Source organism: Mya arenaria, chromosome 4 (assembly GCF_026914265.1).
Source record: "Mya arenaria isolate MELC-2E11 chromosome 4, ASM2691426v1".
Taxonomy (NCBI): domain Eukaryota; kingdom Metazoa; phylum Mollusca; class Bivalvia; order Myida; family Myidae; genus Mya; species Mya arenaria.
This window is the reverse complement of record NC_069125.1, coordinates 70,286,352-70,306,009: the sequence shown is the minus strand read 5'-3', so window position 1 is coordinate 70,306,009 and position 19,658 is coordinate 70,286,352. Positions and strand designations below refer to the sequence as shown.

Genomic DNA, 19,658 nt, shown 5'->3' with positions numbered 1-19,658 from the left:
TGTTCAATCTCTTCTTCAAAAGAGGAACTAAAAAATTATCTATCAGGCTATCTATTTACTTAAACGCGCTCTAACCAACTGAGCTAGCCGAACGGCTATATACTCGCACATTTTATACATTTTATACTGATCGCTCCAAAGCCGTAATCCCTACATATATGAATATATCTTAATACACGTGAATGTTTTCTATGATGTTTTGTGACGTTGTGTTTTTAAGTGACAGGATTTTGCTGGACTTGTCCCTGTATTAATAGTGTCTAGTCTTCCGCTTTTGAGTGTGGAGAGGGACTCCTTAAACATTCATAGTCGCAATGGCGAACGGCGGCATGATTCTGACATATGTTGCAATTATTTGAATTAGGGCATTTGACTCGAAATTCTGATGGAGTATGAATTTTAAGTCCGGGCACGACCGGGCGAATGAAACTGATGATCAGGTCCGGATTTCAGTCAAATTGTGATTAAAAGAAATTTTGGTTACCTTAGACACCTTAGATATTATTGTTTAATGTCAAAACGGGCAACCAGTTGATCTAACCGTTTTAAAGACGTTGCTGAATTTCATAGTCTAGTGACCTAAAATCCAAACCTTTCGACGACTGACACAGTTTGAACACTACTTCTAGTACATGTATACGTGTAATGTTCATGGATTCATGTAGTCCGGAGCCCGGAAAATAATCATTTCTGTTTTAGTGAATTTTATAGAGTATTTGATTTTCGCTTTATCGCTATGAGTTCTTTATGATGATTTCGTGTATTTTATACTTATGTTATGGTTTTAGTATTAAATGTCTAAATTTAGCTAGTAAATGATTAATTAATACGAATAAGTTGTATTCTTAATAGTTTTCTACGTTTTCGTATGTTTGATAAACTTGACACCCCTACTCTGTAACGCTAGTTATATATAATGGTTTCACCCTTAGAGCTTGTTAAGAATGGACCATTCCATTCTGGTCACGTGATGTGAGGGTATATAACAAGCGAAATGCATAGAATTAGTTAGTTCGTGTCTCGACGCCGATGTGAAAACATCAAGTTAATATATAGGGAAGCTTTGAAGTATCTTTTTGTACTGTTTAGGGCGGGTTCTGAACTATTGGAGGCTAGGAGAATTAAAGTGAAGCATTGCGCTACAGCTTCTAGTTTCCAGGTTCGGACATCCGTGGGGTTTCTTTTTGGCCTCTTAGTAAGCCTGGATCATTGCGATACAGACGGAACAGGGTCAATGGTTTGATTCCCCGTAAAAGCTATACATTTAGGACTGTGGGTTTCGTTGATATATTGTGATTGGTTTATAAGCGTTTTGTATGCTGGTCCTGTTTGAAGTTATAGCATAGTTGTTGTAGTGTTTCTGTTTGTTCGTTCTTGCTTTTGGGATAATTGAACGTTGATTCTTGAACCATACCAATTATTTCTAATCATTCGGTTTTGTAAGCAATCATTGTCAATCACGTGTATATAATATTAATTTCATACATAATTTTTGGGACAATGCAGTCCGAGAATAGGTTTATAGTTTAATTTAAGGTAGCGTGCCCGAGCTAGCTAGGGAAGAAACGTTACAAAATTTGGCGCCCAACGAGGGACAATATAGATTCATAGCAATCTAGCTTACCCTGAATACGAAAGAAGCATGGACAGCCCAAACCAGAACGAGGTTTCGAGGCTGATCGACGAAAATGCTGTCTTGAAACAAGAAATTACAAGGCTTAAGTTGGAGCAGGAAATTTCGTCGTTGCAAAAGGAGCTCGATAAAACTGCAGCACCGAGCATGACGTCTACGCCCAAACCTCAGCTTAAACCACGCATACGGTTTGATATAAAGAGTGGACGATCGGATGATGCTCAAACTGGCTATAGCAATTTTTCGTCTCCAATAGCGGATGAGACCCTGGACAGGAGCATGGACAGACATGTTACCCAGCGTATAAAACGGCCGGTTATAAAACCTAAAAGTAGTACAGGCCAGAATACGTGCCATGTGAAGCCTGCTACATATGATGGCACGGGAGCATGGACGGACTACAAGGCACATTTTGAGGCATGCGCTCAGCTAAACGGATGGTCTGAAGAACAAAAAGGTCTGTACCTTTCGGTATCATTGAGGGGCCATGCCCAAGGTGTCTTTGGTAACCTTAGCTCAAACGCAACTGACTACAAGGAGTTAGTCAGAGCATTAGAAGACCGGTGTTCGCCTGCCAACCAGACTGAACTATATAGGGTTCAACTTCGGGATAGGCGACAGAAGGCCATGGAGTCCATGGGAGAGCTAGGTCAGGATATTAGACGCCTTACGAACCTTGCGTACCCTAGTGCTCCTATAAATGTAAGAGAAACCTTAGCAAAAGAGCAGTTTATGGATGCGTTGGTTAATTCAGACATGAGATTAAAAATCAAGCAGTCAAGACCAACCAACCTGAATGATGCTGTGAGGCATGCAGTGGAGTTGGAAGCTTTTTATCGGGCTGAGAAAAGACAGCAGGAACAAATGAGGTCTGCATCCACTGAGACTGATTCACTGGCTATGGCTATTGAGAATCTGACAAAGTCTGTCTCAAGGCTTGAGACATTGGTTCGGAATATGCAGAGGCAACTGCCAAACTAAAGAAACCAAAGCAACTGAACAATTTTTTTTTATAATATTTTTATTTTATTTCTCGTGTGATATACTTTTTTATGCGCGGACGCATGTACCCGGAGGCGTGGGTAATGTAATGTTCATGGATTCATGTAGTCCGGAGCCCGGAAAATAATCATTTCTGTTTTAGTGAATTTTATAGAGTATTTGATTTTCGCTTTATCGCTATGAGTTCTTTATGATGATTTCGTGTATTTTATACTTATGTTATGGTTTTAGTATTAAATGTCTAAATTTAGCTAGTAAATGATTAATTAATACGAATAAGTTGTATTCTTAATAGTTTTCTACGTTTTCGTATGTTTGATAAACTTGACACCCCTACTCTGTAACGCTAGTTATATATAATGGTTTCACCCTTAGAGCTTGTTAAGAATGGACCATTCCATTCTGGTCACGTGATGTGAGGGTATATAACAAGCGAAATGCATAGAATTAGTTAGTTCGTGTCTCGACGCCGATGTGAAAACATCAAGTTAATATATAGGGAAGCTTTGAAGTATCTTTTTGTACTGTTTAGGGCGGGTTCTGAACTATTGGAGGCTAGGAGAATTAAAGTGAAGCATTGCGCTACAGCTTCTAGTTTCCAGGTTCGGACATCCGTGGGGTTTCTTTTTGGCCTCTTAGTAAGCCTGGATCATTGCGATACAGACGGAACAGGGTCAATGGTTTGATTCCCCGTAAAAGCTATACATTTAGGACTGTGGGTTTCGTTGATATATTGTGATTGGTTTATAAGCGTTTTGTATGCTGGTCCTGTTTGAAGTTATAGCATAGTTGTTGTAGTGTTTCTGTTTGTTCGTTCTTGCTTTTGGGATAATTGAACGTTGATTCTTGAACCATACCAATTATTTCTAATCATTCGGTTTTGTAAGCAATCATTGTCAATCACGTGTATATAATATTAATTTCATACATAATTTTTGGGACAATGCAGTCCGAGAATAGGTTTATAGTTTAATTTAAGGTAGCGTGTCCGAGCTAGCTAGGGAAGAAACGTTACATACGCAATCGTATGTATAAACCTTATTGTATTGACCAAAGTTTGTTGAATTAATGCAATCCAAATTGCTAAAGTAAATAGAAAATTAGCCATGTATATGTTCAGTATGCATAAATTTAGTTTAAGAAATACGTAGCATTGCTATTTTTACAAAAATATATATAACGCTGATCTCTCGATGCCACATATTTGATATATTGACATGTTTCGTATTGCCTATAACTCTATTTATAATAATAATTTGATTTTGTAATGTATGCAAAGTTATATTTTCTTTGTATACGTTATTAATATTGCATTGATCTATTGACTGCTTATATATACTTACATCTCAGATGTATACTAATGGTCATTATGTCCACATGTATTTCCGAATAAAATATCAAACTATGTGTACCGAAAATTTAATTAAAATAAGTTTGGTGTAAGGTGTAATCAAGTAACAGAAAGGTGTGTGATTATGGATTTTTTTAATATCAAACATAGTATAAATAGGCAAGCATAAGAATTACTTACAAAATGATGTGACAATATTAAATATCATATACAGAAGTTTATTATTTAGACCGTTACAAATCATCATTTTAGTTTGTGTTTCGACAAGGTTTCCTAGCATAAACACTCTAGATTGTTACGAACAACATCTATAGGGAGGAAATAAAAATATGACAATGAACATTCAATAACTAAAGACCCGAAATGGGTGACAACAATGTAAATCGATTTAGACCTTAAACACTGACATTAAAAAACAATTATATTTACAAATTAGTTAAGAAACTAAACTCCCAATTTAACTAGGAGCAACGACAAAGGTGATAGTTGTAACATAATTTTTATCATCTTTGAAAAAAAAGGTTAGAGAAAATAAATGTCAGTAGACTAGTAGTGCACTGTTGATTATCTATGTACGGAAATTCTCCTGGGAGTCTTGATGGAAGCAAGTTTTCGCGTTCACAGATGTAATGTTAATCAGTGTACGCTACAGGAGGCAGATACTGTACCACGATGGTTCCGTGAATGTGCCACTACACTGGCACTGCAGCGCGCTGTCAACTCCCGGGCAGTTAGACGGGACAGATTGGCAGTTTCCGGCCTCCCACCCTAAACACGTGCACCTTGAGCTGCAGGAGCGCCACAGGATGCCCTCAGCCCCGGAGCTCCACGTGGAGCAGCGTGACCAGGTGTTCCAGCAATCGATCAAGCCCGTGGGTGCCGCGGAGCATGGTTCCCACATCATAGTCACCATTAACACGACAAGAAACAAGGAATGTGTGGATGACATCGCTGGAACTTCAGGTTTAGAACTGTCAGAAAAAATGCACAATCATTGGACAAAGACGTATCATGTAAATACTCATTCATTTACATTAATGGTAAGAACTTAAGTTTGAATACTTAAGACAATAGTTTAACAAAAATTATGTCATGTTATTGAATTCAGGAGACAAACGAGAGAAACATTATAAGCTCTGCTTTCGTTTTAATCCGTTTCAATATCTTATAGTTAAACATGTAATGTTGTCATCTGATAAAATATTTTTAAACTAGAAGATATATATAATCACAAACTCGGCTTACCATGAATCGTTGAGGATGCGGAATAAAACTTAGAGCTGTTGTCTCAGCCTTTATAGCTATAGTGTGATTACATTTAAGGACGTTGACCAACCAATCAATTAATTAACATACTCTATATGTGTGCGTTTCCTCAAGCTCCCGGGTGTTTATCCACAAACATAATTCCTGCGGCGTGCGTATGGCAATTTTGATATATATGTTGTTTTGACAATAAATCTGCCAAAATGTTTGAATGTTAATTTTAATTGTTAAATAAACGTAAATCTAATTTATATTAGGGGTTTGTTGGTGAAACGTAGTCATGTCGAGTCCGCACCGTCATATGCAAGAAAGTGATGTCAAACAAGTTACAGCCCGGACAAGCATAAATCGGACGAACGGAGTTTATAATCATTCATACAGCCTGTGTGTTCGTTCACCTACGAGTGCTGCAAGCATTGAGGCCCGTCTGAATTTTGTCAATTTCGATACTCATTCCAACATGATCATTAGAATGTGACAAATGCCACTGATTGGGCCTTGTCAGACGGATAGTTATTCATAAAATTTAATGCAGTAAATATTGATATTATCTTGAATCAAATTTTGATTGAAATCATATTATGATATAAACAGACTTAAAATGTTGCTATAAAATTCATTTTGGGCAGCGAACTTGAAGTCTAATACGTGACACATCTCCCCATTGTGATTTACAAATATTTTAATTCACATATATATCGTTAACAAAAGAGAACGATATAAATGGAGTATTTTAGTTTCAAACTTAACATCGGAGTCCGAGTCTCACGGCGTTAGTGAATATTGGCCTAGTGTGACCATTATATACCCCATTCCATGGAACAAAAGGACGCACAATGTCACCGAAAATACATGGTAGTGGTTAGTCGCATTCCAACATTGTTCCATTTTACTTAGTAAGATCGTATTTAAATAGAAAAACTAACGCAAAAATTAACCAAAGCCATAAAAACGTCGACATGATGAAAATAGCTAACACTTAATAATAATCATAGATAGAAAAAAGCCATTTTCCTGCGTTTTTGTTTCAACCTGGGAACTGTATAGTATTCTTCAGACGTTTTACAAGAATGATCGTACTCACGTAATCAGTTTTACATGACCTACACAATAAGGAACAATAAGGAAGAGCGCATGTTTGATAACGTTTAAATATTGCTACTGTAGCTGCTATGCCCAACAGACGATGAAAGAACAATAGGAGTATCCATTTTGTTAATATAAATTGTATTTCTTTTTATTTTTGTATGCACATTCATTTACAAATAGCATCATGTAATGGACATAAACAAGACAGGTAAAACAACTACAAAGACAGCTAACGGTTAAGGCAGGTCCACACAAAGTTAAAAATGATGTATTTGTGACCCATCTCACTAATGCTGGAACTGATAATATATATAGGCCATAATATAAATTACATACATTTACATTGCAATAACTTAACTGCAGAAAGATTTATTACAGACCAAAATCTGAAAACACACAAAATTTGATTTGCATGGCACCCATGTGTTTATAGAGACAGATATATGTACATCCTGAAAAACTCATTAGTGATTCCCCAAAATAAAGGACCTTATACTATGTGATAATGACAACTAGTTCTTGCATTGATAAGCTTCAGACCAATCACTTACACACAAAACAAAACTTGTCTATTTTTACATTTTTAAGCATGACTATGCAGTGTGAGTTCCAATGTGGATATTTTGACAGTTTTTGGCTACTCTAAAATGTAAGTACTGAAATCTAATTACAACAAGTTTTACAACTCTTAAAAAGTCAATTAAATATTTGATTATGTTCAATGTACAAATTTAAAACAATAACAAGGTGATGCAATAAAAAAGCAGTCCATTGTGTATGCAAGGTCACATTGTACAGTTATCCCAAAGGATTGGCCCTTCATATACCTGTACAATTCTACTATACCCAACAATTCTACTTTAAAAATGTCATAATTTTGATCTACTAGTTGGCAATGAAAAAACAACAAAGTTTTTCAATACAATTAAGGGCATTGCAATCGGTAATACATACAGCAAAATCAGTCATGCAATACAAACCATCTTATTCACTCTTTAATATGCATTTTAGACCTATAACAGTTATTCCTTAACTATTTGTTCTCGGTGATAATTTCCGGAAAGAGAGAAGGTTTTTTAAACAATATTACAAAAACAGAAAAGATTTCCTTTTAGATATCTTACACTAAAGGGAAATAAATATTTCATTATAATAACATAAACTAGTAAATTATCTTTAAAAAATCTGCACATACATGTATACAGTAACACAACAATGCTATAAAACACAAATATTCCATATGCTTGTAGCATGACTAAACCTTGATCATTCAGAAAGTTTGACACATTCAATCAGTGATACGGATACCAGGGTTATAAAAGGCTTACACCTCCATTATCAGCTTGTTAACTTGCTTTCTTGCTGGCATTTTTCTGTTTCTTGGTTGCCTCCATTTCCGAAAGTGCTCGCAGTTTCAAGTACGAGCAAATAGTGATGACAATGTTCACCACATAGGTGGAAACACAAACAACACAGAAGTCCTCCAGGATGAATAATAGAATGTAAGCAAGGTAAACACAACTACCCATGGCAAGAATGGAATTCATGAACTGGACCAATGCCAACTTGTAGCTTGACTTGAAAGCTGAAAAATACAACTAATATTCAATGATATGTTTTTAAACAATTTATTTTCATAAAATATCATAATAAAGTTTTAAAATATCATGTACTTGCCTTCTTTAACTAGTATCAGTTGTTAGTTTTAGAGGAAATGGATGTCTTTTCTACACATTCAACTTGGAGTGTCAGTGAAATTTTAAATGAATATAAATACCCAATAAAACATTTTGTTGAATGTTTTACTATCTGAATCTTGAAAATGCATCAGACTCGCCACATATAATAGTAAAATTTTGAATTGTCATTTTAAAGAATTATTTAGAATACAACCTACATTTTCTGCCAATGAAATTGCAGAAAGGCAACCATTAAGTAGTATACTAAATCATTAAGAATTTCAACTTCCACGCGTGTTAAAGAGTCTGCCTTCTGCCAATCATCGGATACGCACTCCCTGCGTCAGATTTTGCGTAGACTATTTATCAGCTAATAACGTTGTATTCTAAGTCAGTTAGATGACAAAAAGCAAATTCATAATAATTCGCTACGCACACTCCGCCCAGTCTTAATCATTAAGAATTCACTTCATGTCATCTAACTATTACATATAGACTGCACAGAAACCATACTATTATCTCACACCAAAGTTTCATTGGAGAGACTTAATGAAAATAAGGCTTAGAATATATGTTTAATAAATAATATTTTATGAATGAACATGTCAACAATTAATAACATGTTACATGAGATCACTTAAAAATTGTATCTTAATGCTATGAAAATTAAAATTTAAAATCAACGTACCAAGCAATGACTGCAATGTGTAGAAAATCATTCCGTAAACACTGTTAGGTTGATTAATAAAGCTATCTTTTCCCAATAATCTGCCAACAATGCCAAGGCCAGTTCCATACCTGTAAATAGACATATAACAGTTTTTAAAGCAGTCAACAGACTTTCAATTAAATTGTACACTGTAGTACAATACATTCAGTATTGCATAAGAAAACAAGGAAATGTTGAACAGATTTTTACCATTAAATATAAAAGTGAGTACATGTACTCTTTCATCATCCTTTTTTACTATCAAGCTCAACACAAAAGCTGCTGTTAATTCTAGTTCAAAAGTTTTGAATTATTTCTTTAGTTGCAATGAATAAAATTTATTTTGCAGTGTCAGAGTACAGCTTTGTTGTAAATCAAATACATAAACATAGAAACTGTGTTCTTTTAAATATGTGCAATGAAACCTAAACGTGTATTTTTCTATTTTTGCAGTTATCAATATATAAAATTGCACTAATGGGACACCACTGAACTTTTTTTTCGTTTTCGAAAAAAGAAGAGTCACCTTCCTAAACCAAAATGGCGAAGAAAAGTAGACAGAGGCCTTTCTGCATCAGTTTGTCATAGAAAACTAGGATAATTAGTTTAATGTATTGGCTCCTAAATAATTTATGTTTGATTATTGAACAATTCAGATTGAGATTTCAACATTATGTTTCACTCCCTAAAAATAATGAATGACATGGGATATAAATAGTACCACAAACCAGAATACCAAACTTACTTTGATGAAAAGACCTTTGAACAACTCATATGCTCTGAAAAATCACACAATGCCTTGAAAGTTGGATCACTGTGAACATTTGTCTCTACATGGTATGCATAAACTGACAAAAACATGCCAGCTACACAAATCATGGGCACAATGATGTTTGTAATTCGCAAAACTTTGCTACCAGCCCTCATTATGAAGACAAATGAGTATTTTTCTAAATTATCTAGCTGAATAAGGAAAAAAGCAGCGCTGACAAAGACACGTAAATAATTCAACCCATGGGCGCAGCCATCTTGAGCCGCTTGTATCAAAGATTAAATAAACATTTCAAAATAGATACCGGAGGCATGCTCCCATTTCCATATATTGTTACAATTAATCAACTTTTGTTATAAATATAAAAAACACTGCCTGAGATGGACAAGATTATTTGATGCATTTTTAATATTATTTACCTTGACGACATAGGCGATGGTAAAATGGTGAAAAACCAAAAATGAATGACCAAATGCGAAGACCGGAGCAAATTTCTCCTAAATCTAGCCCTCGTGGCTCAATTTCTCCGGCATATCAAAGGCCAGATTCATCAGGAACTTTGAAGACAACCATCAGCTTAGGAAAAGTCCCTTCAGTGATTCATTCGGGTCCATTTTACTTGATGAAAGAAATGCCAATTTCTACTGCGGGTGATTTATTTTTGTTGCTTGCGCTTTAAGTACTTGTGAATGGGTCGCACTCAGGTGCGGTCTTTACAGCGGCCGATATAGAAAGCGTTGAATACTGCGGACGACATAAACAAAGAAGGGTTTTGAAAACTGCGGCCAATATAGACAAAGAAGGAAATATAATATTTGCATTTTCCTCGATTCACGATAGCTAAATTTTACAAATGTTAATGATTTAATTATAATTAATATCTAGCATGTTAAAAGAGCTTTTATTTGTTTATTATTTATGTTTTTAGTATCGAAACATCGGCTTTATTGTGGAAAAAATAAGCAAATTGTGTTATTGTATTTATTCATACAAATATATAATCAAGTGATTAACAGCAATATAAATATGACATAAAATCATCTTGAAAAATTATAACGTGTAATACAAATGCAAACATAATCATCCATCATATGAAGATGAATGAACTCAAATACACTGTGTGCACACTGTGTGACAGAAATTCCGTCATTTTTTCGGATTCAAAACATTGTATTAAGTGTTCCCTTAGTTTAACAGAGTTGAATATGAAATCATGACAAGGTGTTTTATGTAAACAAAATGATGTCGCATGTGCGATTGCGTATAGCCCACAATCCACAGAATTATCTTGCCTTTGAACAGCAGGCACAATAATTTGAATACTGTTTTTTTTTACCATAAATTTGCGAAAGTTGTATTTTTAAACCGTCTGGTATTATATCAGTTGGTCTGTCACATCCTAAACTGTCTATGAGGTAAGTATTGTTTTTATAGTCCATTGAAGTTACCCAGTGATCTTTATGTGTACGGTAAATTTGGCAGGAAAATTCTTCATCTGTTTGTTGCAGGGGAATGGTTGTGGTCCATATCTTCTTGTTATCGTCGTATATCGGCACCTTTTCCGGTAATTGTAAACCGCCAATTTTATTTCCAAATTGTTTTTTTTAAAGTTTATTTGCTGCATCAATATGTTGTGAGTTTAATTTCCCAAATCGGTCATTTAAAAGATTTTTTTCTTCATTTGAAAGTCCAAGATTTTTTATCCATACATTATCAATTTCATTTTATTTTTGTATTATCAACACACATTTGTCAATCAACCTTAAATGCATTTGTCAAATAAATTCCTTCTTTGTCTATATTGGCCGCAGTTTTCGAAACCCTTCTTTGTTTATGTCGTCCGCACTTTTCAACGCTTTCTATATTGGCCGCTGTAAAGACCGCACTTTAGATATGGCCCTTGTGAATCGAGTCATGTAACATTAGTTGGAACCATATTGTTCGGCGTGATGAATTTCATTTTTGTAAATCAAACTTTTTTACCCATTTTCCATTGTTTTTGCAAGTCATCATCCCTTTGTGCTGGACATGGCTTGCAAATCAGGTAGTCGAAAATAGTAGACGTGTTATACATGATTCTTCTAATCCCTAACGTCTAAACAGGTTTGTGCAAAAACAGGGTTGTCTTGAAAATTATTGAAATTGTATTTAGAGAATTAGTTTATGTTTGAAATAGATAATTAAGGTTTATATAAATATTTTGTTACCATGTAAGAGGAAAGATATTTTTCACAAAACAATCTTTAAATGCATTAAAACACGGGATTTACCTTTCAAATAAAACGAAACTTCATTTGACACAGACAAATATTATCCTAATCATTACAACTTGGCCATCTCCGACAAACTTTGAGATAGACCTCGTAAATATAATCCTTACAACTCGGCCATCTCCAAGGTGTTCCGATTGTTGCCCATTGGCAACATATTGTAAATACAGAAAATAAACAGATACAAAATTAACCTCGAAATCCGCAAACGCCGATACATTCAAAATTAATAAATTTTTATTTTGTTCTCAAGATAAACAGAAAAAAACCCTGTTATCTTACATTTTCAATTTAGGTATTATAAAGTCAAGTGTTAGCGTTAGTTCTGTGGTGCACTTTTATAAGATAATGGATTTTCTCAAAGTGGAAGTGAAAATAAAGGGAATTTAATAAAATATCCAAGAGAGCTCATTGGAAGGGTGTTAGCTTCTGATGCTGGAGGTTCTGGATTGAATTCCCATTGTGACTGCATCATAGTCGATCAAATTGTACTCTGTATTAGAGGGTAGTTCAAGGAAATTTGTGTCCCAAGTATGTTTATATGAGCACAATAAAGAACAATTTAAAAATATAGGGTTTATTAAAAAAATATCCCGGGTATCGCCCCCTTTAATATTTTTTTATATAATCTTCTGCTCTCTTGTCTGTTCAGTATTTCATGTGTTATCCTTGAATAATATTAATACATGTATACTTTTTAAACTGAAGTTATTGTTTAAACTAAGGGCTAAGCATGTCTCTCATGGTTGAGGTTTGTTTATCAAATCACACAGATTTTTCACACTTTAATTTTGTGTTTGTATATATTATACATTTATTATGTGCAGTTTATTTTTTGTGTAGTTATTTATTGTTTTATAACTTTATTATAATTTATGAATTATGTTGTAGTACATTGAAGGAATATAACAAATAATTGGCCCATTTAGAAGCATTGTTCACTCTCCTCTTTTACGTCATTTACAATTCTTGATTTGTTAAGTTATTTGATTGTTATATTTGGGTGTGATTCTAGAGAAGACAGAGTTGACGGGCTGTACAAACTTGATAGACTACCATGGCCTTGAACACACCTACAATAAGTTTTGCAACAAGAAAGGCAAAGAGGAGCTGAGTTCTTTCCTGCCTCATCTCCCTGGCTATATTGATGCTCCCGGAATACAAGATAACAGGTGGCCCTTTGATCACATTCAATTTTAGATTTTTAATTCAGTCTTTACATTAATGCCACCTTCAAAGAATGTGACTAAAGATGTCTGATGGTCTTTCAATCAGTAGAGTAGACCATGTCTTGTCCACTCAATAACTCCAGTTACAGTAAGTTTGACCTACATTTATGAAACTTCAGTTTTGGGTTGCCCTTGATCAATAGATGCCCATTTATTATCAATAAATTTCTTGTTTAAACACCTTAATTCAATCTAAGGCAGCGTAATATTTGCAAATATCCTTCATTTAGGTCTTCTTTTTTTAGTTTTTCTTTTAACATGTCATAATAATATTTTATTCACGTAGAAAAATGGACACGTTTGGTTGTTCATGCAGTGCCCATGTATACCTTCCTGGCCATTATGAAACTAAAGAACATTTTAATAGTAATAACATTGCACCTCATAATGATTAAAATTTAAAATGCTATATCTCACTGTTTCAGTTCCTTGCACTCCCTGATAGAGAAGCCTCCGATCACTGGCAAGGAGATGAACCTGTTGTCCAACACAGCCCTCGCCAGTTTCAGACTCCATCCTGGCCCGGTATGCATACATGTTACCTGCTTCAAGCAACATCAGATGATCTCTTCTTATAAAAACATGTACACATTATACCTATTGAGACACATTCGGAACTCCTCGGCCATTTTATCGAAAACAACCTCGGATGTATGCCGGTACATCAGTTGAAGTAGTTCGTAATTTTTTGAATTATATCATTAATTAAATGTATTGTTTTAGAGTTGTATTTATTGATCTTAGTTTAAATTGATTGTAAGTGAAGTGAGTTATTGTAAACAAAATTAAGATGCCCACGAGTAAAGTCATAAAGTTTAACTGCTTAATAAAATTACTACGCGATCTACTTGCAGCGGACTTAAACGTGCCACTTTTTGAGTATGTAAACCGTCCAAATACATCCGAGGTTGTTTTTGAAAAAAAAAATGGCCGAGGAGCTCCGAATGATTGAGACATTGTTTGAAGTAAAAATGTGTCTCAGTGCAAGTACAAACATACCTGATTACTGCCTTCATGTTCAAGCAAACAGGATTACTATCTACATGTACAAACATACCCAATTACTATCTACATGTGCAAACATACCAAATTACAGTGTTCATTTACAAACACACCAAATTACAGTGTACATGTACAAACATACCAAATTACAGTGTACATGTACAAATATACCCAGTTAAAGTTAACATGTACAAATTTACTTGATAACTGTCTTCATGTACAAACGACCTGATTACTGTGTAACTGAGCAAGAGCTGATTCACACTTCATTTTGAAACAATAAGATTGTTATTTTTACCACTGTAGCTCTTCTTATGCCCCCAAAGGTGGGCATATTAAAATCGCGCCGTCCGTCCGTCCGGCTCTGTAACTTTCCCTTGTATGGACAGATTTTAAAATAACTTGCCACATGTGTTCCACATACTAAGACGACGTGTCGCGTGCAAGACTCGTGTCCCTACCTCAAAGGTCAAGGTCACACTTAGTGTTTATTCACAATGGAGTGCTGCATATAAGGACATAGAGTATAGGTTGTCGTGTCCGGGCTGTAACTTTCTCTTGTATGGACATATTTTAAAATAACTTGCCACATGTGTTCCACATACCAAGACGACGTGTTGCGTGCAAGACCTGTGTCCCTACCTCAAAGGTCAAGGTCACACTTAGTGTTTATTCACAATGGAGTGCTGCATATAAGGACATAGAGTATAGGTTGTCGTGTCCGGGCTGTAACTTTCTCTTGTATGGACAGATTTTAAAATAACTTGCCACATGTGTTCCACATACCAAGAAGACGTGTCGTGTGTAAGACCCGTGTCCCTACCTCAAAGGTCAAGATCACACTTAGTATTTATTCACAATGGAGTGCTGCATATAAGGACATTGAGTATCGGTTGTCGTGTCCGGGCTGTTACTTTCCCTTGTATGGACCGATTTTAAAATCACTTGCTACATGTGTTCCACATACCAAGACAACGTGTCGTGTGCAAGACCCATGTCCCTACCTCTAAGGTGAAAGATACACTAAGTGTTTATTCACAAGGGAATTCTTAATATAAGGACATAACAGTGTAGGTTGTCAAGTATGGGTGGTATTTTTTTATGTTCAGAGGCAATTTAAAATAACTTGCCATATGTATTTGACACGTAAAGGCAAGATCAACTTTTCATGTACTGACCTTGTTCATAGGTCAATGTCACATTCGGGGGCATTCATCACATACTGTGACAGCTGTTTTAATTTAAAAATTATTTAAAAAAAACAGTTTAGAAACACAGTTGTGTGATATACAGGTTTGTCCATAAATTCAATATTACACATTGTATTTAACATGTATTGGTTCCAGTTACCGGAGCAGTATAAGTTCATGAGTCAGATGCCCACGAAGAAGAAACACAAACACAAACGGAAACGAGAGTCTACAGCTAATGGTAGCATTCCTGAATCAGCCGGTAAGACAGGAATTAAAAGGATTTATGAATTTTCATGCATACAGTTAATAGAATGGTGTACGTCATTGGGCAGAAGTGCTTGACAGATGGGAATTCGCTCTAACATGGCCATAATTAAGGGGATTGGAAATAACTAGCCACAAATGTTTACCAAAAGAAGACGGTCTGTCACTAGCAAGACTAGTAAGATGTCTTTAGTTCAAGGTCACATCAAAATTCATTAGTCAAAATTGCGAGTATTTAGGCTTTTCTGGGCTGTAACTCGGTCATGCTTTTAGGAAGTCAGATGATTAATGAAATACCATGACTTCCTGACATGTGCAAGACCCATGTCGGTAAGTCAAATTTCAAGGTCACACTTAATGGTAAAAACTCCTCATTGGTCAAGTCTTTATATTTTGGCTCGTCTGGGTTGCAACTTGTTCATGTATTACAGTATTACTTTAACATTAGCTAAAAATATTGACAGTATTCAAATGAAACTTGGTACAAATGTTGCCAGAAACAATAGATGCATATTTTGCCAGATATAATAGGAACATATGTTGCCAGATACAATAGCAAAATATGTTGCCAGATACATTGGTGTGTGTGTAGCAAGGCCCATAACTCTGGCATTAATAATTACCGATTTATTATGCTAAATGGCATCAGCTTGTGGTGCAAAACTGAATAAATTGTTCCATCCTGCAGATAATGCTGATGGTGGGTCACACGAGAAGCCCGCAAAGCACAAGAAGGGCGGGAAGAGTGCAGAGGAGAGCAGCAAGGAGAAGGAGAAGAAAGATAGCAAGAAGAGGAACAAGAAGAAGAAAAAGAAGGGCAGGGAGAAAGATGAAGGTATGTGAACTTGTGTTGGAGGATGGATGTCCTTTTAGTGCTTTGAATTTGTTAATCTTGTTTTGTTGAAAATGCAATAGTTAAACTCAGCTATTTCATCATGTGTAAATCTGTTTTCATGAATGTTTTATATTGAAAATGTTTGGCTGGTGAATATTGTTATGAACTATTTAAGCTTGATTAACCACTAACCACAATTATGCATACATCTCAGTATCAGCTTGATTTAATAACCAGGATTTTACATGGTGAAACCTGGTATTTAGAATGATGTACGTCGTTGTTTGGGCGGGCGGGCCAGCGTGCAGTGTGAAACTGGATAACTATAGTAAAGATTGACATTTAGTGTCCAAACTTGAAATAAAGGATGAGTATATGGATACCTTTCATGGGATTGTGTTTGGGACCCCTAAGGTCAAGGTTACTGTTTCTAAAAAAAAATCAAATTTAATGCTATATGCATTTGATATTTAAATAAGAGGTGATGGGCAGGTCTCTGAAGAAGGTTATGAGTTCACGGCCTTTGTCTCTTGAAAAATTAGTCTTTAGCAGTCTTCAAATGAAGCATGAACTGTTGAGCAGGTTGTATCATGCACCACTCTTGTTTTGATTTTTGCCACACAATATAAAATGCCATATTTTCACTGTTACAGATCCAGCATCATGAACCTGACTGCTTATGAGATGTACAATGGTCTATGTGTGAACACTGAATGATTCTGTGATGGATCTCAATGCCAGCATGGAGATGCTCCACCGAGTGCTATACTGTTCAAAGGATACACTTTATTTTGTATCCAAGTGCAATGGCAAAAATGTTCTTCAAGTTAGAAGAAATTATAGGGCTCATTGTAAAAAATCACAAATATACCGCAGCAGATGTGAAGTGCAATATAAAAGAAATCTTCCGTGGCAATCTCAGACGCTTTAAAGAAAAAAATCAAATCATGTACTGTCAAGATTATGAAACCATATCTTTTGTTTTACACTAAATACATTTAGAAACAAATCTTGTGTTCTGATGCAAAATTGTGAAGCTCAACCTGTGTTAAATTACACTGATGTATAGGAATTGGTGTGGTATTTTATGGACAAGTTAAATCATTTAAAGTTGTAGTACAAGACTTTTTTCATGATCTAAACAGATTCACCTGCTAATACTTTCCTCATCATGGAAAGTCTGTTGAGCTTTACAGGGCATATACTTGTATTTCGTGTAAAAATGTTTTGAATGTTTTGTTTATGACATATTTTTATGCCCCCAAAGGTGGGCATATTAAAATCGCACCGTCCGTCCGTCCGGCTCTGTAACTTTCCCTTGTATGGACAGATTTTAAAATAACTTGCCACATGTGTTCCACATACCAAGACGACGTGTGGCGTGCAAGACTCGTGTCCCTACCTCAAAGGTCAAGGTCACACTTAGTGTTTATTCACAATGGAGTGCTGCATATAAGGACATAGAGTATAGGTTGTTGTGTCCGGGCTGTAACTTTCTCTTGTATGGACAGATTTTAAAATAACTTGCCACATGTGTACCACATACCAAGTCGACGTGTCGCGTGCAAGACCCGTGTCCCTACCTCAAAGGTCAAGGTCACACTTAGTGTTTATTCACAATGGAGTGCTGCATATAAGGACATAGAGTACAGGTTGTTGTGTCCGGGCTGTAACTTTCCCTTGTATGGACAGATTTTAAAATAACTTGCCACATGTGTTCCACATACCAAGACGACGTGTCGCGTGCAAGACCCGTGTCCCTACCTCAAAGGTCAAGGTCACACTTACTGTTTATTCACAATGGAGTGCTGCATATAAGGACATAGAGTATAGGTTGTCGTGTCCGGGCTGTAACTTTCTCTTGTATGGACAGATTTTAAAATAACTTGCCACATGTGTTCCACATACCAAGACGACGTGTCGCATGCAAGACCCGTGTCCCTACCTCAAAGGTCAAGGTCACACTTAGTGTTTATTTACAATGGAGTGCTGCATATAAGGACATAGAGTATAGGTTGTCGTGTCCGGGCTGTAACTTTCCCTTGTATGGACAGATTTTAAAACAACTTGCCAAATGTGTTCCACATACCAAGACGACGTGTCGCATGCAAAACCCGTGTCCCTACCTCAAAGGTCAAGGTCACACTTAGAGTTTATTTACAATGGAGTGCTGCATATAACTACAAGTATAGGTTGTCGTGTCCGGCCTGTAACTTTCCCTTCTATGGACAGATTTTAAAATAACTTGCCACATGTGTTCCACATACCAAGACGACGTGTCGCCTGCAAGACCAGTGTCCCTACCTCAAAGGTCAAGGTCACACTTAGTGTTTATTCACAATGGAGTGCTGCATATAAGGACATAGAGTATAGGTTGTCGTGTCCAGGCTGTAACTTTCTCTTGTATGGACAGATTTTAAAATAACTTGCCACATGTGTTCCACATACCAAGACGACGTGTCGTGTGCAAGACCCGTGTCCCTGCCTCAAAGGTCAAGGTCACACATAGTGTTTAATCATAATGGAGTGCTGCATATAAGGACATAGAGTATAGGTTGTCGTGTCCGGGCTGTAACTTTCCCTTGTATGGACAGATTTTAAAAAAACTTGCCACATGTGTTCCACATACCAAGACGACGTGTCGCGTGCAAGACCCGTGTCCCTACCTCAAAGGTCAAAGTCACATTTAGTGTTTATTCACAATGGAGTGCTGCATATAAGGACATAGAGTATAGGTTGTTGTGTCAGGGCTGTTACTTTCCCTTGTATGGACAGATTTTAAAATCACTTGCTACATGTGTTCCACATACGAAGACAACGTGTCGTGTGCAAGACCCATGTCCCTACCTCTAAGGTGAAAGATACACTAAGTGTTTATTCACAAGGGAATTCTGAATATAAGGACATAACAGTGTAGGTTGTCAAGTATTGGTGGTATTTTTTTATGTTCAGAGGCAATTTAAAATAACTTGCCATATGTATTTGACACGTAAAGGCAAGATCAACTTTTCACGTACTGACCTTGTTCGTAGGTCAATGTCACATTCGGGGGCATTCGTCACATACTGTGACAGCTCTTGTTTAACTATAATTTGTATATTGTAAATAAAGATAAGTTAAAATATCTCAACTTATTTTATAAAAAGTACCAATGTGAAGGGGTTCCTTTGTCAAGAGAAAAAAGAAAAAAATTGGTGTTATACATTTAGTGCCGGTGACACACATTCCATCAAACATTTTAACATGTAACAGATGCCATTACCTATATATAAAGTCCAATTACTCTGACTTAAGTATTCACTGAGCAATGCCCCATTTACTGACTGATTGAGAAAAGCAAAAGACTTTTGGATACGGTGCCCTT

The 19,658-nt window shown here is 35.9% G+C and overlaps 2 protein-coding genes across 2 annotated transcripts; one reads left to right on the top strand and one right to left on the bottom strand.

Annotated features, from left to right (window-relative positions):
• Positions 1–6,464: 6,464 nt before the first annotated feature.
• LOC128230163 (vitamin K epoxide reductase complex subunit 1-like protein 1) lies at positions 6,465–9,757 on the bottom strand. The gene is made up of 3 exons (XM_052942214.1): positions 9,475–9,757; positions 8,709–8,818; positions 6,465–7,926 (listed from the first exon to the last, which is right to left on the bottom strand). Exons 1-3 carry the CDS (start codon positions 9,654–9,656, stop codon positions 7,688–7,690), a joined length of 531 nt encoding a protein of 176 aa, XP_052798174.1. The 5' UTR covers positions 9,657–9,757; the 3' UTR covers positions 6,465–7,687.
• Positions 9,758–9,940: 183 nt separating this feature from the next.
• On the top strand, positions 9,941–19,418 carry LOC128229653 (mediator of RNA polymerase II transcription subunit 19-like). The gene is made up of 6 exons (XM_052941431.1): positions 9,941–10,151; positions 12,787–12,943; positions 13,426–13,525; positions 15,349–15,454; positions 16,148–16,294; positions 16,948–19,418. The coding sequence occupies exons 1-6, from the start codon at positions 9,962–9,964 to the stop codon at positions 16,959–16,961; spliced, it is 714 nt and encodes a 237-aa protein (XP_052797391.1). The 5' UTR covers positions 9,941–9,961; the 3' UTR covers positions 16,962–19,418.
• The last annotated feature ends 240 nt before the right edge of the window (positions 19,419–19,658 follow it).